Here is a 23,060-nt window from a genome sequence, read left to right on the forward strand (position 1 = left end):
TGTGCTGTTTTTGTTTTGTTTGTTTTTTAATCAGGGGACTGTGATGTCATCATGGTCTCGTCATGAACAAACGCCCAACTGCACTGTCTAGTGAGTGTCCACTCCTGCTGAAACTGTTGATCCGAGTTGGGTAAACGTTAGCTTGTGGCTGAGGGAGTCTGTCAATCGCTTCTTATCTTGTTCAACGAGTCGTGCCAAATAGTAGCACATGCTACAAATTGATGCCCTGGTAAGTTAAATGTATGCTTGCTACCCTAATTACATTAATTTGCTTTTGGATAGCTAATTACATTTGTTTATCTCGTTAGCCTAGCTAGCCAACATTAGCGGTAAACAACAACAACCCCATTGTTGTTTAGGTACCTACTGTAACTAGCTGGCTAATGACTATCTAGCTAAATAACAACGATGGGGTTTATTTTAACAGCTAACAAACCACTATTTGTCAAGTGCAGTACTCTTGAGTAGCTGACTAATTCTAATGTTGTTCGATAATAGGCTAGACACATGACATTTTTAACAACGCTTTTTAAAAACGACTTCATTGCATCCGCCGTGAAGCCCAGTTTCTTAAATTACCACATGTCCCAACTGCTTGCCGTAGTTTTGAAGTAATCGCGAAAAAACAGGCCTTATTTTAGTTCTATTGAGCACGGTGGCACCAACTCGTCTTCCAAACATTCTATTCCCAGCCCATTCTTCTACGTCGCAAGGTCTGCTTCTCTATTGTTAAACAAGGTTACGGTTACTTAGTGAGCAAACTCAATGTTCGCCTCGGCACACTTTGTTGTGACCTTTACAGTGCCAAACGATGACTGGCGCAGAGCCGTTAAACATTTTCTGGTCATGGTTAACCATAATTACTTTCAGAAAAAGGTGTAAACCTAAACAAAACGCATGTCACTGGCGTCTTTTTCAAGATGTAGCTGATTTAAACAGCCAGAAGACATTTTTAATTAAGAAATAACTTCTTTTTTTAACGATTTTTTGTTTCTAAATGGCTGCTGAGTAATTTGATATGCGTCGAAATCTGTTTGTTAATAGGCATCGAATGCTGCGCAGGTTCATGGAGTTGCGAACTAAATGGATAGGTATAGCTCATTGATTTATAGATCTGATGCAGTTGCTACCTCAGATTGAGCCTATCAAGTGTCACGAAGGAGTTATGTAGTACCCACAGAAGGCCACAGGGAGGAGCAAGAGAGCTACAAACAATACTGTTTTTTTTGCCTTAAAAACCCTAGGTATAACCTATTTTAGCCTTAACCCTAGTTCTTGGGTAGGGTAGCCTAGAACACTTAAAAACTATTTTTGTAATTATATTATGTTAGTAATAGGTATAACCTATATTAGCCCTACCTATTTTAGCTTTAACCCTAGTTCTTGGGTAGGGTAGCCTAGAACACTTAAAAACTATTTTTGTAATTATATTATGTTAGTAAATACCATTATAGTACTAAATATCATTTTGATTGTTATTTATTCAGATATTTATTATTGCAAGGCAGAACACTTGATAAACAAGCCACCTTTTATTTTTCAAATGTGGTTTGAACTGGATGTGGCCTCGTAACCTAAATGTGAAAGTCCAGCAATTGGCTGGGATAGGTGGGGCAGGTTTGAGACTGATCTTAGGAATTAATAAGACAAATACACTGTATTTAAAGATGACAGCATAAAGACCACAAAGCTTAAATTATAGGCTATAGTGTAACGGATGTGAAACGGCTAGCTTAGTTAGCGGTGGTACGCGCTAAATAGCGTTTCAATCGGTGACGTTACTTGCTCTGAGACCTTGAACTAGTGTGGAGCGATGGGTAACGATGCTTCGAGGGTGACTGTTGTTGATGTGTGCAGAGGGTCCCTTGGTTCGCGCCCGGGTATGGGCGAGGGGACGGTCTAAAGTTATACTGTTACATTGATGCTGTTGACCCGGATCACTGGTTGCTGCGGAAAAAGGAGGAGGTCAAAAGGTGGGTGAGTGTAGTGTAACGGATGTGAAACGGCTAGCTTAGTTAGCGGTGGTACGCTCTAAATAGCGTTTCAATCGATGACGTCATGTGCTCTGAGACCTTGAAGTAGTAGTTCCCCTTGCTCTGCAGGGGACCCGGCTTTTGAGGAGCGATGGGTAACGATGCTTCGTGGGTGACTGTTGTTGATGTGTCAGAGGGTCCCTGGTTCGCGCCCGGGTATGGGCGAGGGGACGGTCTAAAGTTATACAGTTACAATAGCAGCAATATGATTGACATAAAATATCATGCAACCAAAGACTATATGTCCCATGATTTTCTAAAATGGTCACTCATTACTTTACAGGTAGCTATTTATCTTGTATTAGGCCTGTGTTGCTTTTGGGAGATGTACTAGGAAATTACGTTTTTTTCGACCAGAGGCGACTGAATTAACGTTCAGGCTTATTGATAATTGTTACAGTAATGAAGTATAATTTCAAAACATGAGCATAAAAACACGTAATAATAAACATGAATCATCATTATATTACTTCACAGTAATCTGTAAATGCCTTATCGGCCCTTTCTCTTGAGTTAGTAGTGTGGAAAGGGACGTATGGATGACATTATCTGCGAAAGTAACACCCTCTTAACATATAAACACAGACACTGGACACAGACACTAAAAAGTAGCTTTTTTAAAAGGATAAACTCAGCAAAAAAAAGAAACGTCCCCTTTTCAGGACCCTGTCTTTCAAGGATAATTCGTAAAAATCCAAATAACTTCACATATCTTCATTGTGAAGGGTTTAAACACTGTTTCCCATGCTTGTTCAATGAACCATAAACAATTAATGAACATGCACCTGTGGAATGGTCGTTAAGACACTAACAGCTTACAGACAGTAGGCAATTAAGGTCACAGTTATGAAAACTTAGGACACTAAAGAGGCCTTTCTACTGACTCTGAAAAACACCAAAAGAAAGATGCCCAGGGTCCCTGCTCATCTGCGTGAACGTGTCTTAAACATGCTGCAAGGAGGCATGAGGACTGCAGATGTGGCCAGGGCAATAAATTGCAATGTCCGTACTGTGAGACGCCTAAGACCACACAACAGGGAGGCAGGACGAACAACTGATCGTCCTCACAGTGGCAGACCACGTGTAACAACACATGCACAGGATCGGTACATCCGAACATCACACCTGCGGGACAGGTACAGGATGGCAACAACAACTGCCCGAGTTACACCAGGAATGCACAATCCCTCTATCAGTGCTCAGACTGTCTGCAATAGGCTGAGAGAGGCTGGACTGAGGGCTTTTAGGCCTGTTGTAAGGCGGGTCCTCACCAGACATAACCGGCAACAACGTCGCCTATGGGCACAAATCCATAATTGCTGGACCAGACAGGACTGGCAAAAGTGCTCTTCACTGACGAGTCGCGGTTTTGTTTCACCAGGGGTGATGGTCAGATTCGCGTTTATCGTCAAATGAATGAGCGTTACACCATGGCCTATACTCTGAAGCGGGATCGATTTGGAGGTGGAGGGTCCGTCATGGTCTGGAGCGGTGTGTCACAGCATCATCGGACTGAGCTTGTTGTCATTGCAGGCAATCTCAAAGCTGTGCGTTACAGGGAAGACATCCTTCTCCCTCATGTGGTACCCTTCCTGCAGGCTCATCCTGACATGACCCTCCAGCATGACAATGCCATCAGCCATACTGCTCGTTCTGTGTGTAATTTCTTGCAAGACAGGAATGTCAGTGTTCTGCCATGGCCAGCGAAGAGCCCGGATCTCAATCCCATTGAGCATGTCTGGATCTGTTGTTCAGGGAAGTTGTTCAGTTTATGTCTCAGTTGTTGAATCTTGTTACATTCATACAAATATTTACACATGTTAAGTTTGCTGAAAATAAATAGACCGTTCGGGGATTCGAACTAGCCACCTTTTGGTTACTGCCCAACGCTCTTAACCGCTAGATTACAAACACAAAATGGCAAATGGTAGTAGATAAATGGTAAACTGGTTAAATAAAAGACTGTTCTTAGAACTTTGACTGCCATTGTTTTGGGGAAATACGGGTATGTATGTCTATTTCGCCAAATATCTCTCAATGTGTATATTTTGTTTCTTTCAAGTAGGACACCATTCTAATCCGGACAATCTCTTCTTTCTAATTATGTAAGGCTGGGCAGTGTATCTCATTGTCATCGATCGCTAGACCAAAAATAGTCCTTAGCTGCAATTTGTTTCCTACTTCCTCATAATGTAGACATAAGCGCAGTTGACACCATCGAGGTGTTTACTTTCTACAAGAGTTATTTTTTTCTTCAGTTTAATAACAATAACAAATTGTAGTGGTAATATGAGAAGGGATACGTTTTTTTGTGCCATTTAGGCCAAATGGAATTCTAAGACTAATTCCAGTCAAAATAGGCCCTGCTAACGTTCGATTCAATTCATTTGCTATTTGGAGTTGCATAACTTTAATAGCTAGTTAGCAAGGTAAATCATGATGGTCCGTATGTTGTTGTAGATAGCTATCTAACTAACAAAGCAAAAAGCAAATACGATGTATTTATTGTTCTTTCGCTGTGAAAGGGTCCACTTCAACAACACTAAGAATATGTATGCAGCTTCTTTAGACCAATGAACTGTCCCTGTTCTGTTCGGCAATCTGATTCATGGATATGTGGCCCCGTGCATTGGAATGATGTGGCTCCCACACATGCTATGCCCATTGCTTTATATGCCACACCTTGAGTTCATTGCTAACTTCTGCACAGAGTTTCCAGTAGGGCAGGTGTATATCTGGCAGGTGTACACTCAGAAAAACATGAAAGGAATAGTTCAGCCAAATTATACACAGGTTTTCTTACCCTGTAAGCAGTCTATGGGCAAGGTATGACAGCAAGCCATGCTTTGGTTTAGTTTCCCTGGCACTGTTTCCAGGTACCAGGGAAAGGCTGGTTCACACCCAGGTTGCTAACTATTTCTCACTCAACAGCCTATTTACACCTATCAAAGCGTTTTTTAGGAAGATACACAGCACATCTACAGCAGTGCAAAGGGTTGTAGAGGACGTAGTCTGCGTGTAACAGCCAGGAGGTCACAGCAGCACTCTTCTTGGATCTGGAGAAAGCTTTTGACGCTGTTCACCACCACACACTCCTGAGGAAGCTTGAGAAACTAGGCTTTGACAGCATTGCAATCAAGTGGTTCACATCATACTTACAGGGGCGGACTCAGTACACTAAACTGCAAAACATGCAGTCAGGCCAGGTACCTGTGGTGAATGGAGTACCACAAAGGAGTGTGCTTGGACCCTGCTGTTCTGTATTTACATAAATAACCTTCCATCAGTGCTGGAGAAATGGTGTATACATATACACTGCTGGTCAAAAGTTTTAGAACACCTACTCATTCAAGGGTTTTCTTTTCTTTTTACTATTTTTTACATTGTAGAATTATAGAGAAGACATCAAAACTATGAAATAACACATTTGGAATCATGTAGTAACCAAAAAAGTGTTAAACAAATCAAAATAGATTTTATATTTCAGCTTCTTCAAAGAGACACCATTTGCCTTGATGACAGCTTTGCACATTCTTGGAATTCTCTCAACCAGCTTCATGAGGTAGTCACCTGGAATGCATTTCAATTAACAGGTGTGCCTTGTTAAAATTAAATATGTGGAATTTCTTTCCTTCTTAATGTGTTTGAGCCAATCAGTTGTGTTGTGACAAGGTAGTGGGGGTATACAGAAGTTAGCCCTATTTGGTAAAAGACCAAGTCCATATTATGGCAAGAACAGCTCAAATAATCAAAAAGAAATGACAGTCCATCATTACTTTAAGTCACGAAGGTCAGTCAATAGAGAACATTTCAAGGACTTTGAAAGTGTCTTCAAGTGCCGTCGCAAAAACCATCAAGTGCTATGATGAAAATGGCTCTCATGAGGACCGCCACAGAAAAGGAAGACCCAGAGTGACCTCTGCTGCAGAGGATAAGTTCATTAGAGTTACCAGCCTCAGAAATTGCAGCCCACAGAAATGCTTCACAGAGTTCAAGTAACAGACACATCTCAACTAGAGGTTGACTGATTTATGATTTTCCAACGCCGATACCAATTATTGGAGGACCAAAAAAGCCGATACTGATTAATCGGACAATTTTTATTTATTTATTTGTAATAATGACAATTACAACAATACTGAATGAACACTTATTTTAACTTAATATAATACATCAATGAAATCAATTTAGCCTCAAGTAAATAATGAAACATGTTCAATTTGGTTTAAATAATGCAAAAACAAAGTGTTTGAGAAGAAAGTAAAAGTGCAATATGTGCTATGTAAGAAAGCTAATGTTTCAGTTCCTTGCTCAGAACATGAGAACATATGAACGCTGGTGGTTCCTTTTAACAAGAGTCTTCAATATTTCCAGGTAAGAAGTTTTAGGTTGTAGTTATTATAGGAATTATAGGACTATTTCCCTCTATACCATTTGTATTTCATTAACCTTTGACTATTGAATGTTCTTATAGGCACTTTAGTATTGCCAGTGTAACAATATAGCTTCTGTCCCTCAACACAGCGACAACAGCCACCATCGAAGCAGCGTTACCCATTCAGAGCAAGGGGAACAACTACCAGAAGGCTCAGAGCGGGTGACATTTGAAACGCTATTAGTGTGCGCTAACTAGCTAGCCATTTCACTTCGGTTACACCAGCCTCATCTCGGGAGTTTGAAGTCATAAACAGCGCAATGCTTGACGCACAACGAAGAGCTGCTGGCAAAACGCACAAAAGTGCTGTTTGAATGAATGTTTACGCGCCTGCTTCTGCCTACCACCGCTCAGTTAGATACTTAGATACTTGTTTGCTTGTATGCTCAGTCAGATTATATGCAACGCAGGACACGCTAGATTATATCTAGTAATATCATCAACCATGTGTAGTTAACTAGTGATTATGATTTATTGTTTTTTATAAGATACGTTTAATGCTAGCTAGCAACTTACCTTGGCTTACTTCATTCGCGTAACAGACAGTCTCCTTGTGGAGTGCAACGAGAGAGAGGCAGGTCGTTATTGCGTTGGACTAGTTAACTGTAAGGTTGCAAGATTGGATCCCCCGAGCTGACAAGGTGAAAATCCGTTGTTCTACCCCTGAACAAGGCAGTTAACCCACCGTTCCTAGGCCGTCATTGAAAATAAGAAAGTGTTCTTAACTGACTTGCCTAGTTAAATAAAGGTATAAAAAAAATCGGCGCCCAAATATACAGATTGTTATGAAAACTTTAAATCGGCCCTAATTTATCGGCCATTCCGATTAATCGGTCAACCTCTAATCTCAACATCAACTATTCAGCGGAGACTGCGTGAATCAGGCCTTCATGGTTGAATTGCTGCAAAGAAACCACTACTAAAGGACACGAATAATAAAGAAGAGACTTGCTTGGGCCAAGAAACATGAGCAATGGACATTAGACCAGTGGACCTGATTCCAACTGCAGTGTCATTGTGAGACTCAATGTGGGTGAACGGATGATCTCAGCATGTCTATTTCCCACCTTAAGCATGGAGGAGGAGGTGTTATGGTGTGGGGGTACTTTTCTGGTGACACTGTCTGTGATTTATTTAGAATTCAAGGCACACTTAACCAGCATGGCTACCACAGCATTCTGCAGCAATACGCCATCCCATATCCCATCTGGTTTTGGGATAGTGGAACTATAATTTGTTTTTCAATAGGACAATGACACAACACACCTCCAGGCTGTGTAAGGGCTATTTACCAAGACTGAGAGTGATGGAGTGCTGCATCAGATGACCTGGCCTCCACAATCACCCGACCTCAACCAAATTGAGATGGTTTGGGATAAGTTGGATGGCAGAGTGAAGGAAAAGCAGCCAACAAGTGCACAGCACATGTGGGAACTCCTTCAAGACTGTTGGAAAATAATTCCTCATTAAGCTGGTTGAGAGAATGCCAATAGTGTGCAAAGCTGCCTTCAAGGCAAAGGGTGGCTATTTGAAGAATCTCAAATATGAAATATATTTTGATTTGTTTAAAACTTTTTTGGTTACTACATGATTCCATATGTGTTATTTCATAGGTTTGATGTCTTCACTATTATTATACAATGTAGAAAATAGTACAAATAAAGAAAACTCCTTGAATGAGTAGGTGTTCTAAGACTTTTGACCAGTAGTGTATATGCAGATGACACAGTCCTGTATTACTCAGCTAATACCACCAGGGAGTGTGAGGAGTCAGTGTCAAATGACATCAAGAGGGCAGCAGCTTGGTTCGCTTACAACAAGCTCTACCTACACCATCAGAAGATCAAGGCAATGTTGTTTGGCAACTCACAAACGTTGAGATACTTTTGCCTGTGTGTCACAATAACAGATGGACAAAACATTTATGAACAAGTAAACACTATAAAGTACCTGGGGTTGAAATTGGGTCCACAGCTACACTGGACTGAACATGTCATCCTGGTCACAGGGAAACTACCGTCTGGGCTTGGCGCTCTAAAGCGGGCAAGGGACTTCGTCTCCAAGGACATCATCCTGACATTTTACCACACCATGATAACAACTCACCTGGACTAATGTGCCACAGTATGTCTTCCCACCTTACATCAGGGCAATAAGACATGTCTTAACCAGCTACAGCGTATCATCAACATGACCGGACAGAGGGGACACATAAAGACAGAGTTTCTTCTGCAAAAAGCTGGAATCGAACCACTGACGGTCAGGATCCGTTACAATACCCTAGTGACAGTTTTCAAGGCGACTGTACAAACTGCCTGAATACATGTCAGACCTATTCAGGTGGGAGTCTCCACCCATCCTCTGGAGCAGCAGTCAAAGCATATGCCCAATGGGACCTGCAACTACTGGCACAACCATCAGTTTAAAACATGGCCTTTCAAGGCAGTCTGCAGGTCTTTGGCCCATTGCTCAGGAACAAGCTGGACTTATCCACATGACAGCTAGCTTCCATGTCCGCCTTCAAAAGAGCAGTACATATAGCTGTAATTCAAGTCAGGTTTTGTATGCTGCTGCATATGATGTATGCTGGGATTTTATATGTATGCCAATGGGTATGCTGTATATGTTTTTTATTGATTCTATGGAACCCAGGACTCCCTGGAAAATAGTGGCAATTGTTACTGAGTGGACTATCTTGGCTAAATAAATGCTGTCATACCTTCTCTATAGACTGCTCACAGGGTAAGGGAACCATTATGTGATTTGGGTGAACTATCCCTTTAACATTATACACTGCTCGAAAAAATAAAGGGAACACTTAAACAACACAATGTAACTCCAAGTCAATCACACTTCTGTGAAATCAAACTGTCCACTTAGGAAGCAACACTGATTGACAATACATTTCACATGCTGTTGTGCAAATGGAATAGACAATAGGTGGAAATTATAGGCAATTAGCAAGACACCCCCAATAAAGGGGGTGATTTGCACCAATTTGTGATTTGCACCAAATTGCACCAATTTGTAAGTCGCTCTGGATAAGAGCGTCTGCTAAATGACTTAAATGTAAATGTTAAATGTAAAGGAGTGGTTCTGCAGGTGGCGACCACAGACCACTTCTCAGTTCCTATGCTTCCTGGCTGATGTTTTGGTCACTTTTGAATGCTGGCAGTGCTTTCAGTCTAGTGGTAGCATGAGACAGAGTCTACAACCCACACAAGTGGCTCAGGTAGTGCAGCTCATCCAGGATGGCACATCAATGCGAGCCGTGGCAAGAAGGTTTGCTGTGTCTGTCAGCGTAGTGTCCAGAGCATGGAGGCGCTACCAGGAGACAGGCCAGTACATCAGGAGATGTGGAGGAGGCCGTAGGAGGGCAACAACCCAGCAGCAGGACCGCTACCTCCGCCTTTGTGCAAGGAGGAGCAGGAGGAGCACTGCCAGAGCTCTGCAAAATGACCTCCAGCAGGCCACAAATGTGCATGTGTCTGCTCAAACGGTCAGAAACAGACTCCAAGAGTGTGGTATAAGGGCCCGACGTCCACAGGTGGGGGTTGTGCTTACAGCCCAACACCGTGCAGGACGTTTGGCATTTGCCAGAGAACACCAAGATTGGCAAATTCGCCAATGGCACCCTGTGCTCTTCACAGATGAAAGCAGGTTTACACTGAGCACATGTGAGAGACGTGACAGTCTGGAGACGCCGTGGAGAACGTTCTGCTGCCTGCAACATCCTCCAGCATAACCGGTTTGGCGGTGGGTCAGTCATGGTGTGGGGTGGCATTTCTTTGGGGGGCCGCACAGCTCTCCATGTGCTTGCCAGAGGTAGCCTGACTGACATTAGGTACCGAGATGAGATCCTCAGACCCCTTGTGAGACCATATGCTGGTGCGGTTGGCCCTGGGTTCCTCCTAATGCAAGACAATGCTAGACCTCATATGGCTGGAGTGTGTCAGCAGTTCCTGCAAGAGGAAGGCATTGATGCTATGGACTGGCCCGCCCGTTCCCCAGACCTGAATCCAATTGAGCACATCTGGGACATCATGTCTCGCTCCATCCACCAACTGTTGCACCACATACTGTCCAGGAGTTGGCGGATGCTTTAGTCCAGGTCTGGGAGGAGATCCCTCAGGAGACCATCCGCCACCTCATCAGGAGCATGCCCAGGCGTTGTAGGGAGGTCATACAGGCACGTGGAGGCCACACACACTACTGAGCCTCATTTTGACTTGTTTTAAGGACATTACATCAAAGTTGGATCAGCCTGTAGTATGGTTTTCCACTTTAATTTTGAGTGTGACTCCAAATCCAGACCTCCATGGGTTGATAAATTTGATTTCCATTGATCATTTTTGTGTGATTTTGTTGTCAGCACATTCAACTATGTAAAGAAGAAGTATTTAATAAGAATATTTCATTCATTCAGATCTAGGATGTGTTATTTTAGTGTTCCCTTTATTTTTTTGAGCAGTGTATGTAATGTGCTGAAACTCACCCCAGGCTGTTTTGAGTTTGTGTTTGTTGCATGGTTTCCGTAAGGGTGGAAATGTATTTATTTAGGATAGATGATGTAGGCCTACAGCATATTATGATAATTTAGGGACCAGTCAACCTGGCTGACATAACCTATGCTTAATCTTACACTGCTGCTCAAGCGAATCTATAATAGAGTTTAGATGGAGTGTGTTGGCTTTGTGTCAATCATTTTTTAAGGGATCCTGGTAGAGAATCACTATCCTTGTCTCTTCCATGGAAACAAAGATGATATAGTCTAGCATCATCCATCCTGCATGGTTTATGAAAATGGCAATTAATCAAAACTTACTGTGGGCCAGCAATGCAAATGTTAACTGAATACCATCTGTTGAATTTCACATTAGCTTTTTTCTATTTGCATTGTCCCGTAATTGTTCCTCAGAGTGGTAAACTTAGCATGCAGGTGAATGGTGAATACATTTCACTTTGTAAAGATAGCCTAATGCAGGGATCATCAACCAGAAACATAATTCAAAATAACTTATAGACTGAAAATTGACCGCAAGATATGTTTGAGTAAAACCATTTCAAAGCTTGCTTACATTTGTATTCGACCACGTGTCTTGGGAATACTTGGGAACGTGGGAATACTTGAACGGATTTGTTAAATGAATATCACTTGGAGCTGATTTCCTGGTGTTTTTGCAGTATTTTATGTCCAACAATGAAAATTCCACATAAATTTATTTTTTATATAAATGTTTTATTGCAAAAATAAAACCACCCGCATGCTGCCAGTTTGGGAACAATGGCCAATGCCTTGGTGCAGTCACACAACGCCTTTTGTTTGTAACTCTGAATGATAGTTGTCATTAAAGTTTAGACTCCCAAAGGAAATCCAGAGGGAAAATGTTGATCCCCAAAAAGTAAAAAAAGAGCTGAACATTAGACAGTGCAATGTGCATTCAATAAAATGAACAGAATGTAGATATTCCTTGTGTATATGGTTTGCCCCTGTTCTATTTGCCGAGTGTTTGTGTTTATGCAAACAGGCATGTTAAAACACAGCACCTGTTCATGTGTGCACAGTGCACATAGGCTACACACACACACATTTCTCGCTACTGCCTTGAACTCAGCTGAACACCTACAGCGCTGTGCCTTTTCTGCCAAGGTAAGGATAGTGTATTGTAAAGACGTGCAGGTTAGTTGTTTGGATATTTTGGCTAGAACCATTCTCGTTTGTGATTGTTATAATTTGACATTTCTATAGCTAGTGTTCTTTATTTCTCTCATTAATCTGTATTATAGAACTATGGTAGGCTGCATCTAGGAATCAGGGTTGAAATGCATTGTTTCATTGGTGTATCTAGGCGTATGTTGTCTGTACTGAAAGTTGAAGTAGGTATTCAGAGGATTCACGTCTACCCTAAAAAAAACTAGTTTGTGTTGCTGTCTGCTGTGCTAGCAGTAACTTACTGGATCCGACAGATCGGGTATGCTGACGGGCACAACAGGATGAAACACTTGTGCGCAAATACACCCATGGCTGCCGTTGCCTAAAATAATCAGAAATCAGCCTTGCTGTGGAATGAAAAGACGAATAGGTACAGAAATCCGAATTAATACACAATCCAAGACGTGGGGATAGTCAATGAGGGGCTATCCGTTCTATGGAAAACAATTTACGATATAGGTGTGTTCCAATCCAGGTACGACGCGCTGGCGGAGTGGGTCTGACCTTTCACGGAGTTGCATTATTTTTCAGAGAACGCATAGAGCCCAGTTGATTATCCATTTTATACCATGGATATAATTGAACACATTTGCCAATATAAATGTGTTCATTTGCCAGTAGAAATGTGTTCAACATCCACTGAAGTAGCTAGCAAGTTTACTAGATAGCTACAGTCGTTTCTGTGGTAGCCAAACAGATTTGCTAGTTTAGCTAACCAAACTATAAATCATAGCTTGCTATTATGAACATCTAATTCAACGATACCAATACTGTTATCAGTTCGACTTTTGCTTTCAATAGCAGCTCAAATAAAACGTTAAAAATGATCTGTAGTCATTTGAATTCTACCGTGCAATGGAGTATTAAACAATGCCATGGTATAATTAAGCATCAAGGCAGGAGGGGTGTGGTATATCTGGCCAATATACCACGGCTAAGGGCTGTTCTTATGCACGATGGACACAGCTCTTAGACTTGGGTATACGATCTGATAGACCACGGCTGTCAACCAATCAGCATTCAAGGCTGGAACCACCCAGTTTATAATGCATCTTACAGTTTATAATGCATCTTACAGTTGGGTAGCCTATGTTTCAGTTTTATTCAGAAGTACACTATATATACAAAAGTATGTGGACACCCCTTCAAATTAGTGGAATCGGCTATTTCAGTTACACCCATTGCTGACGGGTGTATAAAACCGAGCACACAGCCATGCAATCCCCATAGACAAACATTGGCAGAGGAATGGCCTTATGAGGAGCTCAGTGACTTTCAATGTGGCACCGTCATAGGATGCCACCTATCCAACAAGTCAGTTTGTCAAATTTCTGCCCTGCTAGAGCCACCCCGGTCAACTGTAAGTCCTGTTGTTGTGAAGTGGAAACCTCTAAGAGCAACAACGGCTCAGCCAACAAGTGGTAGGCTATACAAGCTCACAGAACGGAACCGCCAAGTGCTGAAGCGCATAGCGTGTAAAAAATAATAATGTCAAGCCACGTCAGCACAATAACTGTTTGTTGGAAGCTTCATGAAATGGGTTTCCATGGCTGAGCAGCTGCACACAAACCTAAGATCACCATGCGCAATGCCAAGCGTCGCCTGGAGTGGTGTAAAGCTCGCCACCATTGGACTCTGGAGCAGCGGAAACGCATTCCCTGAAGTGATAAATCGACTTCACCATCTGGCAGTCCGACAGACGAGTCCGGGTTTGGTGGATGCCAGGAGAACGCTACCTGCCCCAATGCATAGTGCCAACTGTAAAGTTTGGTGGAGGAGGAATAATGGTCTGAGGCTGTTTTTCATAGTTCGGTTTAGGCCCCTTAGTTCCAGTGAAGGGATATCATAATGCTACAGCATACAATGAAATTATAGACAATTCCGTGCTTCCAACTTTGTGGTAACAGTTTGGGGAAGTCCCTTTCCTGTTTAAGCATGACAATGCCTCCGTGCACAAAGTGGGGGCCAAACAGAAATCGTCCACATACTTCTGGTCATGTAGTAGTGTATGTAGACAAGCCTAAATATATTCAGCAAATGTATCTCAGTTTTTAGCAGTTGTGGACATTTGAATCTTCCCAGTTCAAAGAGCTTGTTTGTCTTCAGATTGTCTGTTGGTGTTTATGTTTGCTGTGTTGCTTTTGTATCGAACACTCCCCCAGCTGTATACACATGGCCCTCCCTTTAATGCAGTATTGTGTTACCTGCCAGATATGTTTATCGTATCTCCTGGTTAATGTTAAATTGCTCCAGAAGGACAACGTGTTTGCTCATAAACACCAACCCATGGCCCCTTTATTTACCGTAGCCATGGAAGCAATCAGCTACTTAACAAATATCTCCTACTCCTTCTGGTAGGGTAGATGGTTTATCTTGGCAAGAGGGAAACTGTTGTCTTGTAACCTTGTCTCTCTCTGCTCATCTGCAACCTTAGTGAATGTTTCTTGGATAAGATAAGTAAGAAATTGTACCATGTGCATATGGAATTGTTCAAAATAAATGTAGCATAACATCAGTGTTGTGGAGAGACATTGTGAATTTACATGAAGTAGCCCATTTTTCATCCTATATCCAGCTTCTGATTTTAGAGCTCTGGTGTTCGTGTTCTTTTCTCAGGTCAGTGAGTCCAGATGCATGAGTCTGGGTCAGAGCAGACAACCTGCACCAGTCCAGCCAATCAGACAGAGAATGGGGACAGTGCTGAAAGGGACGATTGGCTGAGCACTCAGACTCCAACTCCAGAGGGTTCCGGGGCTGACAGCCAGCAGCAAAACCAGGTTACCAAACTTATTTTATAACGTGTTATAACGTGCACATGCTTACTTTCCAGACTAAAGGATATGTGTTCTCAAATTAGCACATTTAGCATATTTCTTTGTTTGTATGGTGGGTAAGCTAGCTAAACTGAGCTCTGAGCCAACGGCAGTGCAGATAGACTGCAGAGGCACTTTGTGATTGGTGAAGGAGGAAGGATCTTTGTTATTGGCTAGTTTTGTTTATGCACACAAGCACTCTGTCAGATTGCCAGACAGCCTAACGTTGTGCACGGCTTGCTTCTCTCGGTCTCTTTCCATCCTGCGTCTCTCTGACTGCCAAAGACAACCACTGTAAATGGACTTGATCAGGTTTGTCTGCTTGATTGTCATTTCAGCAACTAGCCTATTTCTACATTTAGAAAGATAATACTTGTTTTTTTGTTTACTGGTATGTACATTGGTTGCATTTGCTTGGTGGAAACGGCTATGTTAAATGTTAAAATGCAACACTGTTAGTCACTTATATATGTTGCTAACTAATGACCTAGCTAGTAATTGTGACCGTGTTAGTCAGAATAATTGTGCATGTGTTACTACTCAGTGACCTAACATATTTATAATGTAATTGTGCCATGTAATCCGAGGATATTTGCTTAAATCATATAAACATTTCCATGGCTCTTTATTGCCTCTTTCAAGCATTTTCCCTACTCTGGTGTTGTAGTTTATATTCCATTTGTGCATTGTAGGTTGGGGTTTGGGTGTGTTGGCTGTTGCCTTTGGTTACTTAAGGTTTGCTACATCTCAGCTCAGAGAAAGATTAAGTATAAGGGTCTGTTGTATGAAAAGTATTCAGGGTTTCAGAAAGGCATGTATCTTGTGTTTGGCAACAGTAGTCTTAGAACGCAGACCTCAATATGAAGACTAGCCCAGTGTTTATACTGTCCTTCATGAGTATGTGGGTTTCTGTCCTCGACAATAACAAAAACAAAATATGTTTGTCATCGACAATAACAAAAGATGTTTGGACTTGTCTGCCCTGCCGTCATGGAAACAAGGATTAGGTTAGGCGCAGGCTTTTGTTTTGTTGATGGTGTGCATACAAAAGAAGATGGCCCATTTCCATGCCATATATACAGCGACTATCTGGCTCCCGTAAGGTTTTTTTTTGTAATGCAGATGTTTAAGTTCAAGTCCAGCTGATGCAATTATTTGACCTTCTGCTTTAAGTTATGTAAAGCCATAGGTCTCATATATAGTATAGGTCTATAAGGACCTTAGTAAACACCGAGCACCTGTGCCAGTGCACGTTTAGTCAGTGTGGGAAAGGGCGTTCTCCACTGCAATCCATCCACTGTTATTGTTAGCCTAGAGCCTCTGTGACATCCTCCAGCAGTTTGTTTACTGGATCCAAAACAGAGCCAGTCTTAGTGGGAACTGTTTGTTTGTGGTTCAGACCTAAATTAAAATGCAATGCAGAGTTCTGTTTTTGCAAAACTTGCCCTGCATCCCTGGCTTTGTATTCATTATTTATATATCGATTCAGCTTTAATTATTCTGTTTATGTTTACTGTAAACATCCCCAGAGCTGTGAGTGTAAGGCGGAGAGGGAGAGGTAATTGCTGGATGCCTAGTGGAGGCTGTTTCTATATTTTTTTCAGTCTTCCAAAAACACTTTTTAATGGTGTTGTTGGCATTATTTGTCTGTTATTTTCAGGCTAGACTAGGTCTAATCTGTGCTCAACTTGTGTTGTTGGCAGGTTCCAGTCTCGGTGTCTATGATGACACCTCCGGTGGAGACTCTTCAGCAGACACTGCAGCAGGTCCTCAACCCACAGCAGATCCAGGCCCTGCTCCAGCAGCAGAAAGCACTCATGTTACACCAGGTAATCACATCATTCTACCACACTGTGGTAGCATTTAAATGCTTTATTGTGTCATTCTTTAATTGTAATATTATCAGCAGCACTTTTTAGTTTTGTTTCTCTGTATTGTCACCTATTAATTTTTTTCCCATGAGGATCTTCGTAAGATACTGATGGCTTGAAAGTGAGAGCTGTATTTCCTCATGACCTTCCATTAACTCGACATTTCTTCTACAGCAACACATACAGGATCTCTGCCAGAAACAGCAGGACCAGTTCAACGCCCAGCTCCTACAGCAGAAGCATGCTGAGAAGTCAGAGCAAGAGGTAGGCCGGCCTACATATTTTTTGTCAAATGTCTGTATTTTGCCTTCAACCAAATGTTCCAAGGCACTATATCAAATCCATGTATTATTATTATAGTATATTCTTTGGGACTGGGAATTGCCAGGGACCTCATGATACGATATTATCACGATACTTGGGTGCCGATACGATATGTATTGCGATTCAATACTGTGATTTGCGATTTAATACTGTGATTAAATTACCATTCCATGGTCCAAACATATTGCTCACCATATTTGTGCTGCAGAAGGGGAAGAGAGAGACATGAGAACGAGTGTTGATCAGTCATGTAAATAAAAGGGCTGAAAACAAATTGGCTCCCAATTTAAAAAGATGGGGAAAATACTGTAGTTTTGATGCAGGTACAGCCAACTAGCACAAAATAATATTGCGATATTGTCAACGATACAACGTATCGTCAAATTATATCTCGATATGTAACTGTATCGACCCCCCTCATCACAGCAGCTAACAGCCCAGCACATGGTCATCCAGCAGCAGTTCTTGCAAGTCCAACAGCAGCACCTCCTCAGCCTCCAGAGACAGGGTCTCCTGTCTGTCCTGCCCTCCATGAGCCCCTCTACAGCTCAGGGTAAGTGTCTACCACCAAGCCCCCACCCTTTAATCTATTCTTAGCTTGTTGTTGTTGTTCTCTTCCACCATGGCTGCCTGCTGCTATACTTGTTGTTGTTGTTGTTGTTGGGCTAAGATATTTAATTTATTCGGCTGAATGAATTAATATGATATGTACTTGTGTATTTCTCTGAGGTTTAGTGAAAGGGTGTGAGTATAGTACAAGCCTGCCCTCTGGTGGTGAGTATCCAGCCACTTTTCAGAAGAACCTGCTCCACAGCCAGCAGTCCACCACTAATGGGAATCATAAATCACAGCCACTAAAGAAGAAAGACAGGTGATTAGCCATTCTAGAACAGTGTTTATTCATTATCATCTGACCAACCTCTTCCTGAAGGGTAACATTGAAGATGTGTCTCTCTGCAGTGGTCCTGTGGATGATCACTCACAAAACACTCACCCTCTCTATGGACACGGCATGTGCAAATGGTCTGGCTGTGAGGCAGTCTTTGGAGACTTTCAGGCTTTTCTCGAGTGAGTTTCTCCTCCTCTATTAATTTTGTCAGAGAGACAAATTTAAAGTCAGTCTCCTAATGTAATAACAACACTGCGTTGTAGTGGTTTTGATTAAGGCAGCTCTCCGCACCTCTCTGATTCAAAGGGGTTGGGATAAATGTGGAAGACACATTTCAGTTGAATGTATTCAGCTGTACAACTGACTAGGTATCCCCCTTTCCCGTTCTGAATGTTATCTTGACTTGTCATGGGAATGTGTTTTTCTCCCAGACATCTGAACGGTGAACATACACTGGATGACAAGAGTACAGCACAGTGTCGAGTGCAGATGCAGGTTGTTCAGCAGCTAGAACTGCAGGTACAGTTGACGTTTGCTTAAATAAAGCCCATTCATTGTACAGGATCGACTTTACATTACATCTTTTTTTATATCTTCCCAATGCAGTTGAAAAAAGACAGAGAGCGTCTGCAAGCCATGATGTCTCACCTCAAATCCTCTGAGCAAATGTCAAAACCAGCAACACCAACAGTAAGTCTGTGGAGTATTAGTGGCCATATATTTAATTCAAATCAGGTTACCAACAGTCAGACAAGTATTAGCCATAATGGTAGAATAATCACTTTCAATTTTTGCATTCCCTACAGCTATGTTCTCTGTACTGAGTTTAAATGAATCATTGCTTTTGATTTTTCAGGTGGATCTTATGCCCAACGTTGCCTTCTCCCAGGTGACATTTCCCAAGGTGCTTCCTCCCATGAGCTTGTCTCAAAGTGCCACTGCTCCTTCCACACCCCTGACACCTCCCCCGACCTCCTCTATCATCACTCCCAACACCCTGCTCACTGTGAGCCCTGGGAGGAGACGGTACTCAGACAAGTACAGCAAGAACATGAATCAAGGTGAGTTAGCAGTGGGATGCTGAATCTAATGAGGGTGGTGGGCTACATATTCTTTGAACTACTGATATGCCTTTAATGGTTTATCTATTTGTTTGGCTTTAAGCATTGATTTTATTCAAATACGTTTCTAATTCCTTTTAACAGATATTGTTCAGAATAAAGAGTTCTACATCAGTACGGAAGTTAGACCACCATTTACATATGCAGCCCTAATAAGACAGGTAAGGAATACATGTATTTTTTATTTCACCCTGGTTTACCCTCTTGACTAAATGTTAGCTATACCAGATGTTTTGTTCCTCAAATACTGTATGTAGTGATGATTATCATTTGCTAATTGTATTTCTTTGTGTTTGCATAATTTAGGCAATATTTGAATCACCCTATAAGCAGCTGACACTAAATGAAATCTACAATTGGTTCACACAAACGTTTGCATATTTCAGACGCAATGCAGCAACATGGAAGGTATTTGGCTATGCCAATTTATGGGGTTATTTACATGTATAAGAATATCCTTGTGCTATGTTTAGTTGCTATGCCATCAGTTGAGGCTGCTGAAGGGAGGATGACTCATAAGAATGGCTGGAATGGGGTCAATGAAATGGTATCTAACGCATCAAAGATGTGGTTTCCATGTGGTTGATACCACTCCATTGACTCCATGACAGCCATTATTATGAGCTGTCCTCCCCTCAGCAGCCTCCACTGTATGCCATATGCATGAGTCTTTAGAAATGTTTAATGGTATTAGAACATCTCTTATGGAAGAATGTTCTTGTCTTTACCTTGAAGCTGTGTGTGGTGTTAATACTGTATGTTCTTCTTCGTGACTCTGCAGAATGCAGTGAGACACAACCTCAGCCTCCACAAGTGTTTTGTGCGAGTGGAGAACGTAAAAGGAGCTGTGTGGACAGTTGATGAGATGGAGTTCCAGAGGAGAAGACCCCAGAAGCCTGCTGGTGAAGGGTACATTTAACATGCTCGATCTCTTCAGTATAGCTCCCTGTATGTCTCTGTTTCTTAACATGTTAAACCCGTATTTCTGTTGGTGTTATACTTGTAGAAACCACGTAATTAATATAACAATGTCCTGTGAGGATATTGTGTTTTTCCTCTATTTCCCAGTCAGTGTTTTTGTTCAATTAAATAAAGTGTGTTTATGTGTAACTGCAGATCTTTCAGAAGAGAGAACACTGGCCATGGTCACAGCTCAGCTTCCCTTACTCCTAAGGTAAGTACACACAATACTCTTCAGATTGCTTTAAATGAGTGCCCAACCTTTATTTTTGTCATTATGCTATAAACCTATGGCGTGTATCTTTTCAGGCTGAATGGCTAGATAGTAGTATACCTCCATTCAACCCAGCTTTCATAGGCGCTCCCTCTCTAAGCTCTCTGCCCTATATGTTCCAGCAGGAAGAGATGAATGCAACTCTCTGGTATGGGAATGGATCCTACAGTGACAGCAGTGAAGAGCAGTACCCTATGCACCCCCTGTGAGTGTTTCATCACCATTTAAAAACTAGATCTGGTAAAGGAGAAACGGTTCTCAGTTTCAGAAGTCACCATAAGTATCTTTTTTTCCTCATCATGACTTTTCTTCCCAGCGTAAAAGAAGAGCTAATGGACGAGGAGGCATATGAGAATGTGCCCCATGACTGTTCTGAGACTGAGAGCTCTGATGAGCACAGCTCAGATGTGGACCAAGACGAAGATGGCGGTAGCCCAGAAAGACCCAACCTGCAGCTGGCTCATGTGCCTTCGCAATGAAAGAGAGAATGCATTCCAAACTGTCAATCTCCACTGCACTCCCACATTGGAAAACTATGAAATATACCAAATGACTTGGTAGAACTATTTCATATCAAGTGACTATTTATTGAAGATGTTTTATGCTCTGTTGTACTGGCATCATTTGTACTGGGTATTATCCACCCAAGCTCACACTGAAGACAACAGAACCTATTATTGTAACACCGCTTGTCCTCAAATAATGTATTCGTATTGGCTTATTGTGAGGCAGTACAACCAATGATGAAGCCCTATGGGGAGCTGGTTCAGTGATGCAGAGTTATGTTCTTTCTTCAATGTCTTTTGTTTCACTCTTTCATGAATATGTATATTTAATAACCAGAGCATTGGCAATATTTATGGACAGTACTTCATGAAGATGAATGTTTGTTTTCTCCCACAAACGTGTTTATTTTTTACCTATGTGAGTACCAGACAACCTGCAGATAGTAATCCTGTGTTCCGTTTGTGACATGACATCATTGATAATTGGTTACTTTTACACTGCCAACAATATGATTTCCACCACCGTTCAAAAGTTTGGGGTCACTTAGAAATGTCCTTGTTTTTGAAGGAAAAGCAATTTTTTTTGGTCCTTTTGAAATACCATCAAATTGATCAGAAATACAGTGTAGACCTTGTTAATGTTGTAAATGACTGTTGTGGCTGGAAACAGCAGATTCTTTATAGAAAATCTACATAGGCGTACAGAGTCAGAAACCATCACTCCTGTGTTCCAATGGCAAGTTGTATTAGCTAATCCAAGTTTATCATTTTAAAAGGCTAATTGATCATTAGAAAACCCTTTTTACAATTATGTTAGCACAGCTGAAAACTGTTGTTCTGGTAAAGAAGCAATACAACTGGCCTTCTTTAGACTAGTTGAGTATCTGGAGCATCAGCATTTGTGTGTTCTATTACAGGCCCAAAATGGCTAGAAACAAAACTTTCTTCTGAAACTCATCAGTCTATTCTTGTTCTGAGATATGAAGGCTATTCCATGTGAGAAATTGCCAAGAAACTAAAGATCTTGTACAACGCTGTGTACTACTCCCTTCACAGAACAGCACAAACTGTCCCTAACCAGAATAGAAAGAGGAATGGAATGCCCCAGTGCACAACTGAGCAAGAGGACAAGTACATTAGAGTGTCTAGTTTGAGAAACAGACACCTCACAAGTCCTCAACTGGCAGCTTCATTAAATGGTACCCTCAAAACACCAGTCTCAATGTCAACAGTGAAGAGGTGACACCGGGATGTTAGCCTTCTAGGCAGAGTTGCAAAGAAAAAGCCATACCTCAGATTGGTCAATAAAAAGGAAAGCATCCCAGAGTCGCCTCTTCACTGTTCACTTTGAGACTGGTGTTATTCGGGTATCATTTAATGAAGCAGTTGAGGACTTGTGAGGTGTCTGTTTCTCAAACTAGACACTAATGTACATGTCCTCTTGATAAATGATGCACTTGAATTAGTTAACACAACGTGCCATTGGAACACAGGAGTGATGGTTGCTGATAATGGGCCTCTGTAGATATTCCATTACAAATCAGCCATTTCCAGCTTTAATAGTCATTTACAACATTGACAATGTCTACACTGTATTTATGATCAATTTGATGTTATTTTAATGGACAAAAAATGTGCTTTTTCTTTTAAAAAACAGGACATTTCTAAGTGGCCCCAAACTTGTGAACGGTAGTGTATGTATAACCTCTGTTGGGATATAATTATTTGTGTAGCCTCCTAATCTAATTTTTTTCCCACTGGCCCAAACATTGCTTTTTGGTCTTATTTACCATTGTATTGTACATTGCCAGATTTGTGCACTAAAAGCTGTCTGTAATAAATGCTGTATCTAAAGTGTGTGTGGTGAATATACAATTTGCAGTATTCATCATTGTGTTTATGTGCAGGTTTGAGTTATGACCTGAGTTGGTTTTAACAGTGTGGTAATGGCCATACTTCAGTGGTCAATATGTGTATATCTAATGGATGACAGGCAATGTGAAGAAGAAGCCAACTCTGTTTGTCAGGAGAAGCGTCTACTGTATAAATGAATGAATTTGCCAGTTGGAAACCCATCGCTTACTGGATTAATTGACACAAACAAACCTTATCATTGTGAAT

General features: G+C 41.6%; 1 protein-coding gene across 8 annotated transcripts; it reads left to right on the forward strand.

The window, feature by feature from the left end:
* Nucleotides 1-91: 91 nt before the first annotated feature.
* Nucleotides 92-22,793, forward strand: LOC115102327 (forkhead box protein P1-B-like). Of its 8 annotated transcripts, none has more exons than XM_029622163.2 (16): nt 92-240; nt 14,798-14,958; nt 16,698-16,823; nt 17,040-17,129; nt 17,616-17,742; nt 17,919-18,060; nt 18,150-18,257; nt 18,510-18,597; nt 18,685-18,768; nt 18,935-19,139; nt 19,284-19,360; nt 19,506-19,607; nt 19,981-20,108; nt 20,316-20,373; nt 20,556-20,638; nt 20,750-22,793. In XM_029622163.2, the coding sequence occupies exons 2-16, from the start codon at nt 14,812-14,814 to the stop codon at nt 20,910-20,912; spliced, it is 1,728 nt and encodes a 575-aa protein (XP_029478023.2). In that variant the 5' UTR covers nt 92-240; nt 14,798-14,811; the 3' UTR covers nt 20,913-22,793. The 8 variants fall into 8 exon arrangements, with proteins under 8 accessions (XP_029478023.2, XP_029478022.2, XP_029478026.2 ...); XM_029622162.2 differs by having other exon boundaries at nt 92-229; XM_029622166.2 differs by having other exon boundaries at nt 92-229; nt 20,559-20,638.
* Nucleotides 22,794-23,060: the final 267 nt, after the last annotated feature.

This window comes from Oncorhynchus nerka, linkage group LG20 (assembly GCF_034236695.1).
Source record: "Oncorhynchus nerka isolate Pitt River linkage group LG20, Oner_Uvic_2.0, whole genome shotgun sequence".
Classification (NCBI taxonomy): Eukaryota; Metazoa; Chordata; class Actinopteri; order Salmoniformes; family Salmonidae; genus Oncorhynchus; species Oncorhynchus nerka.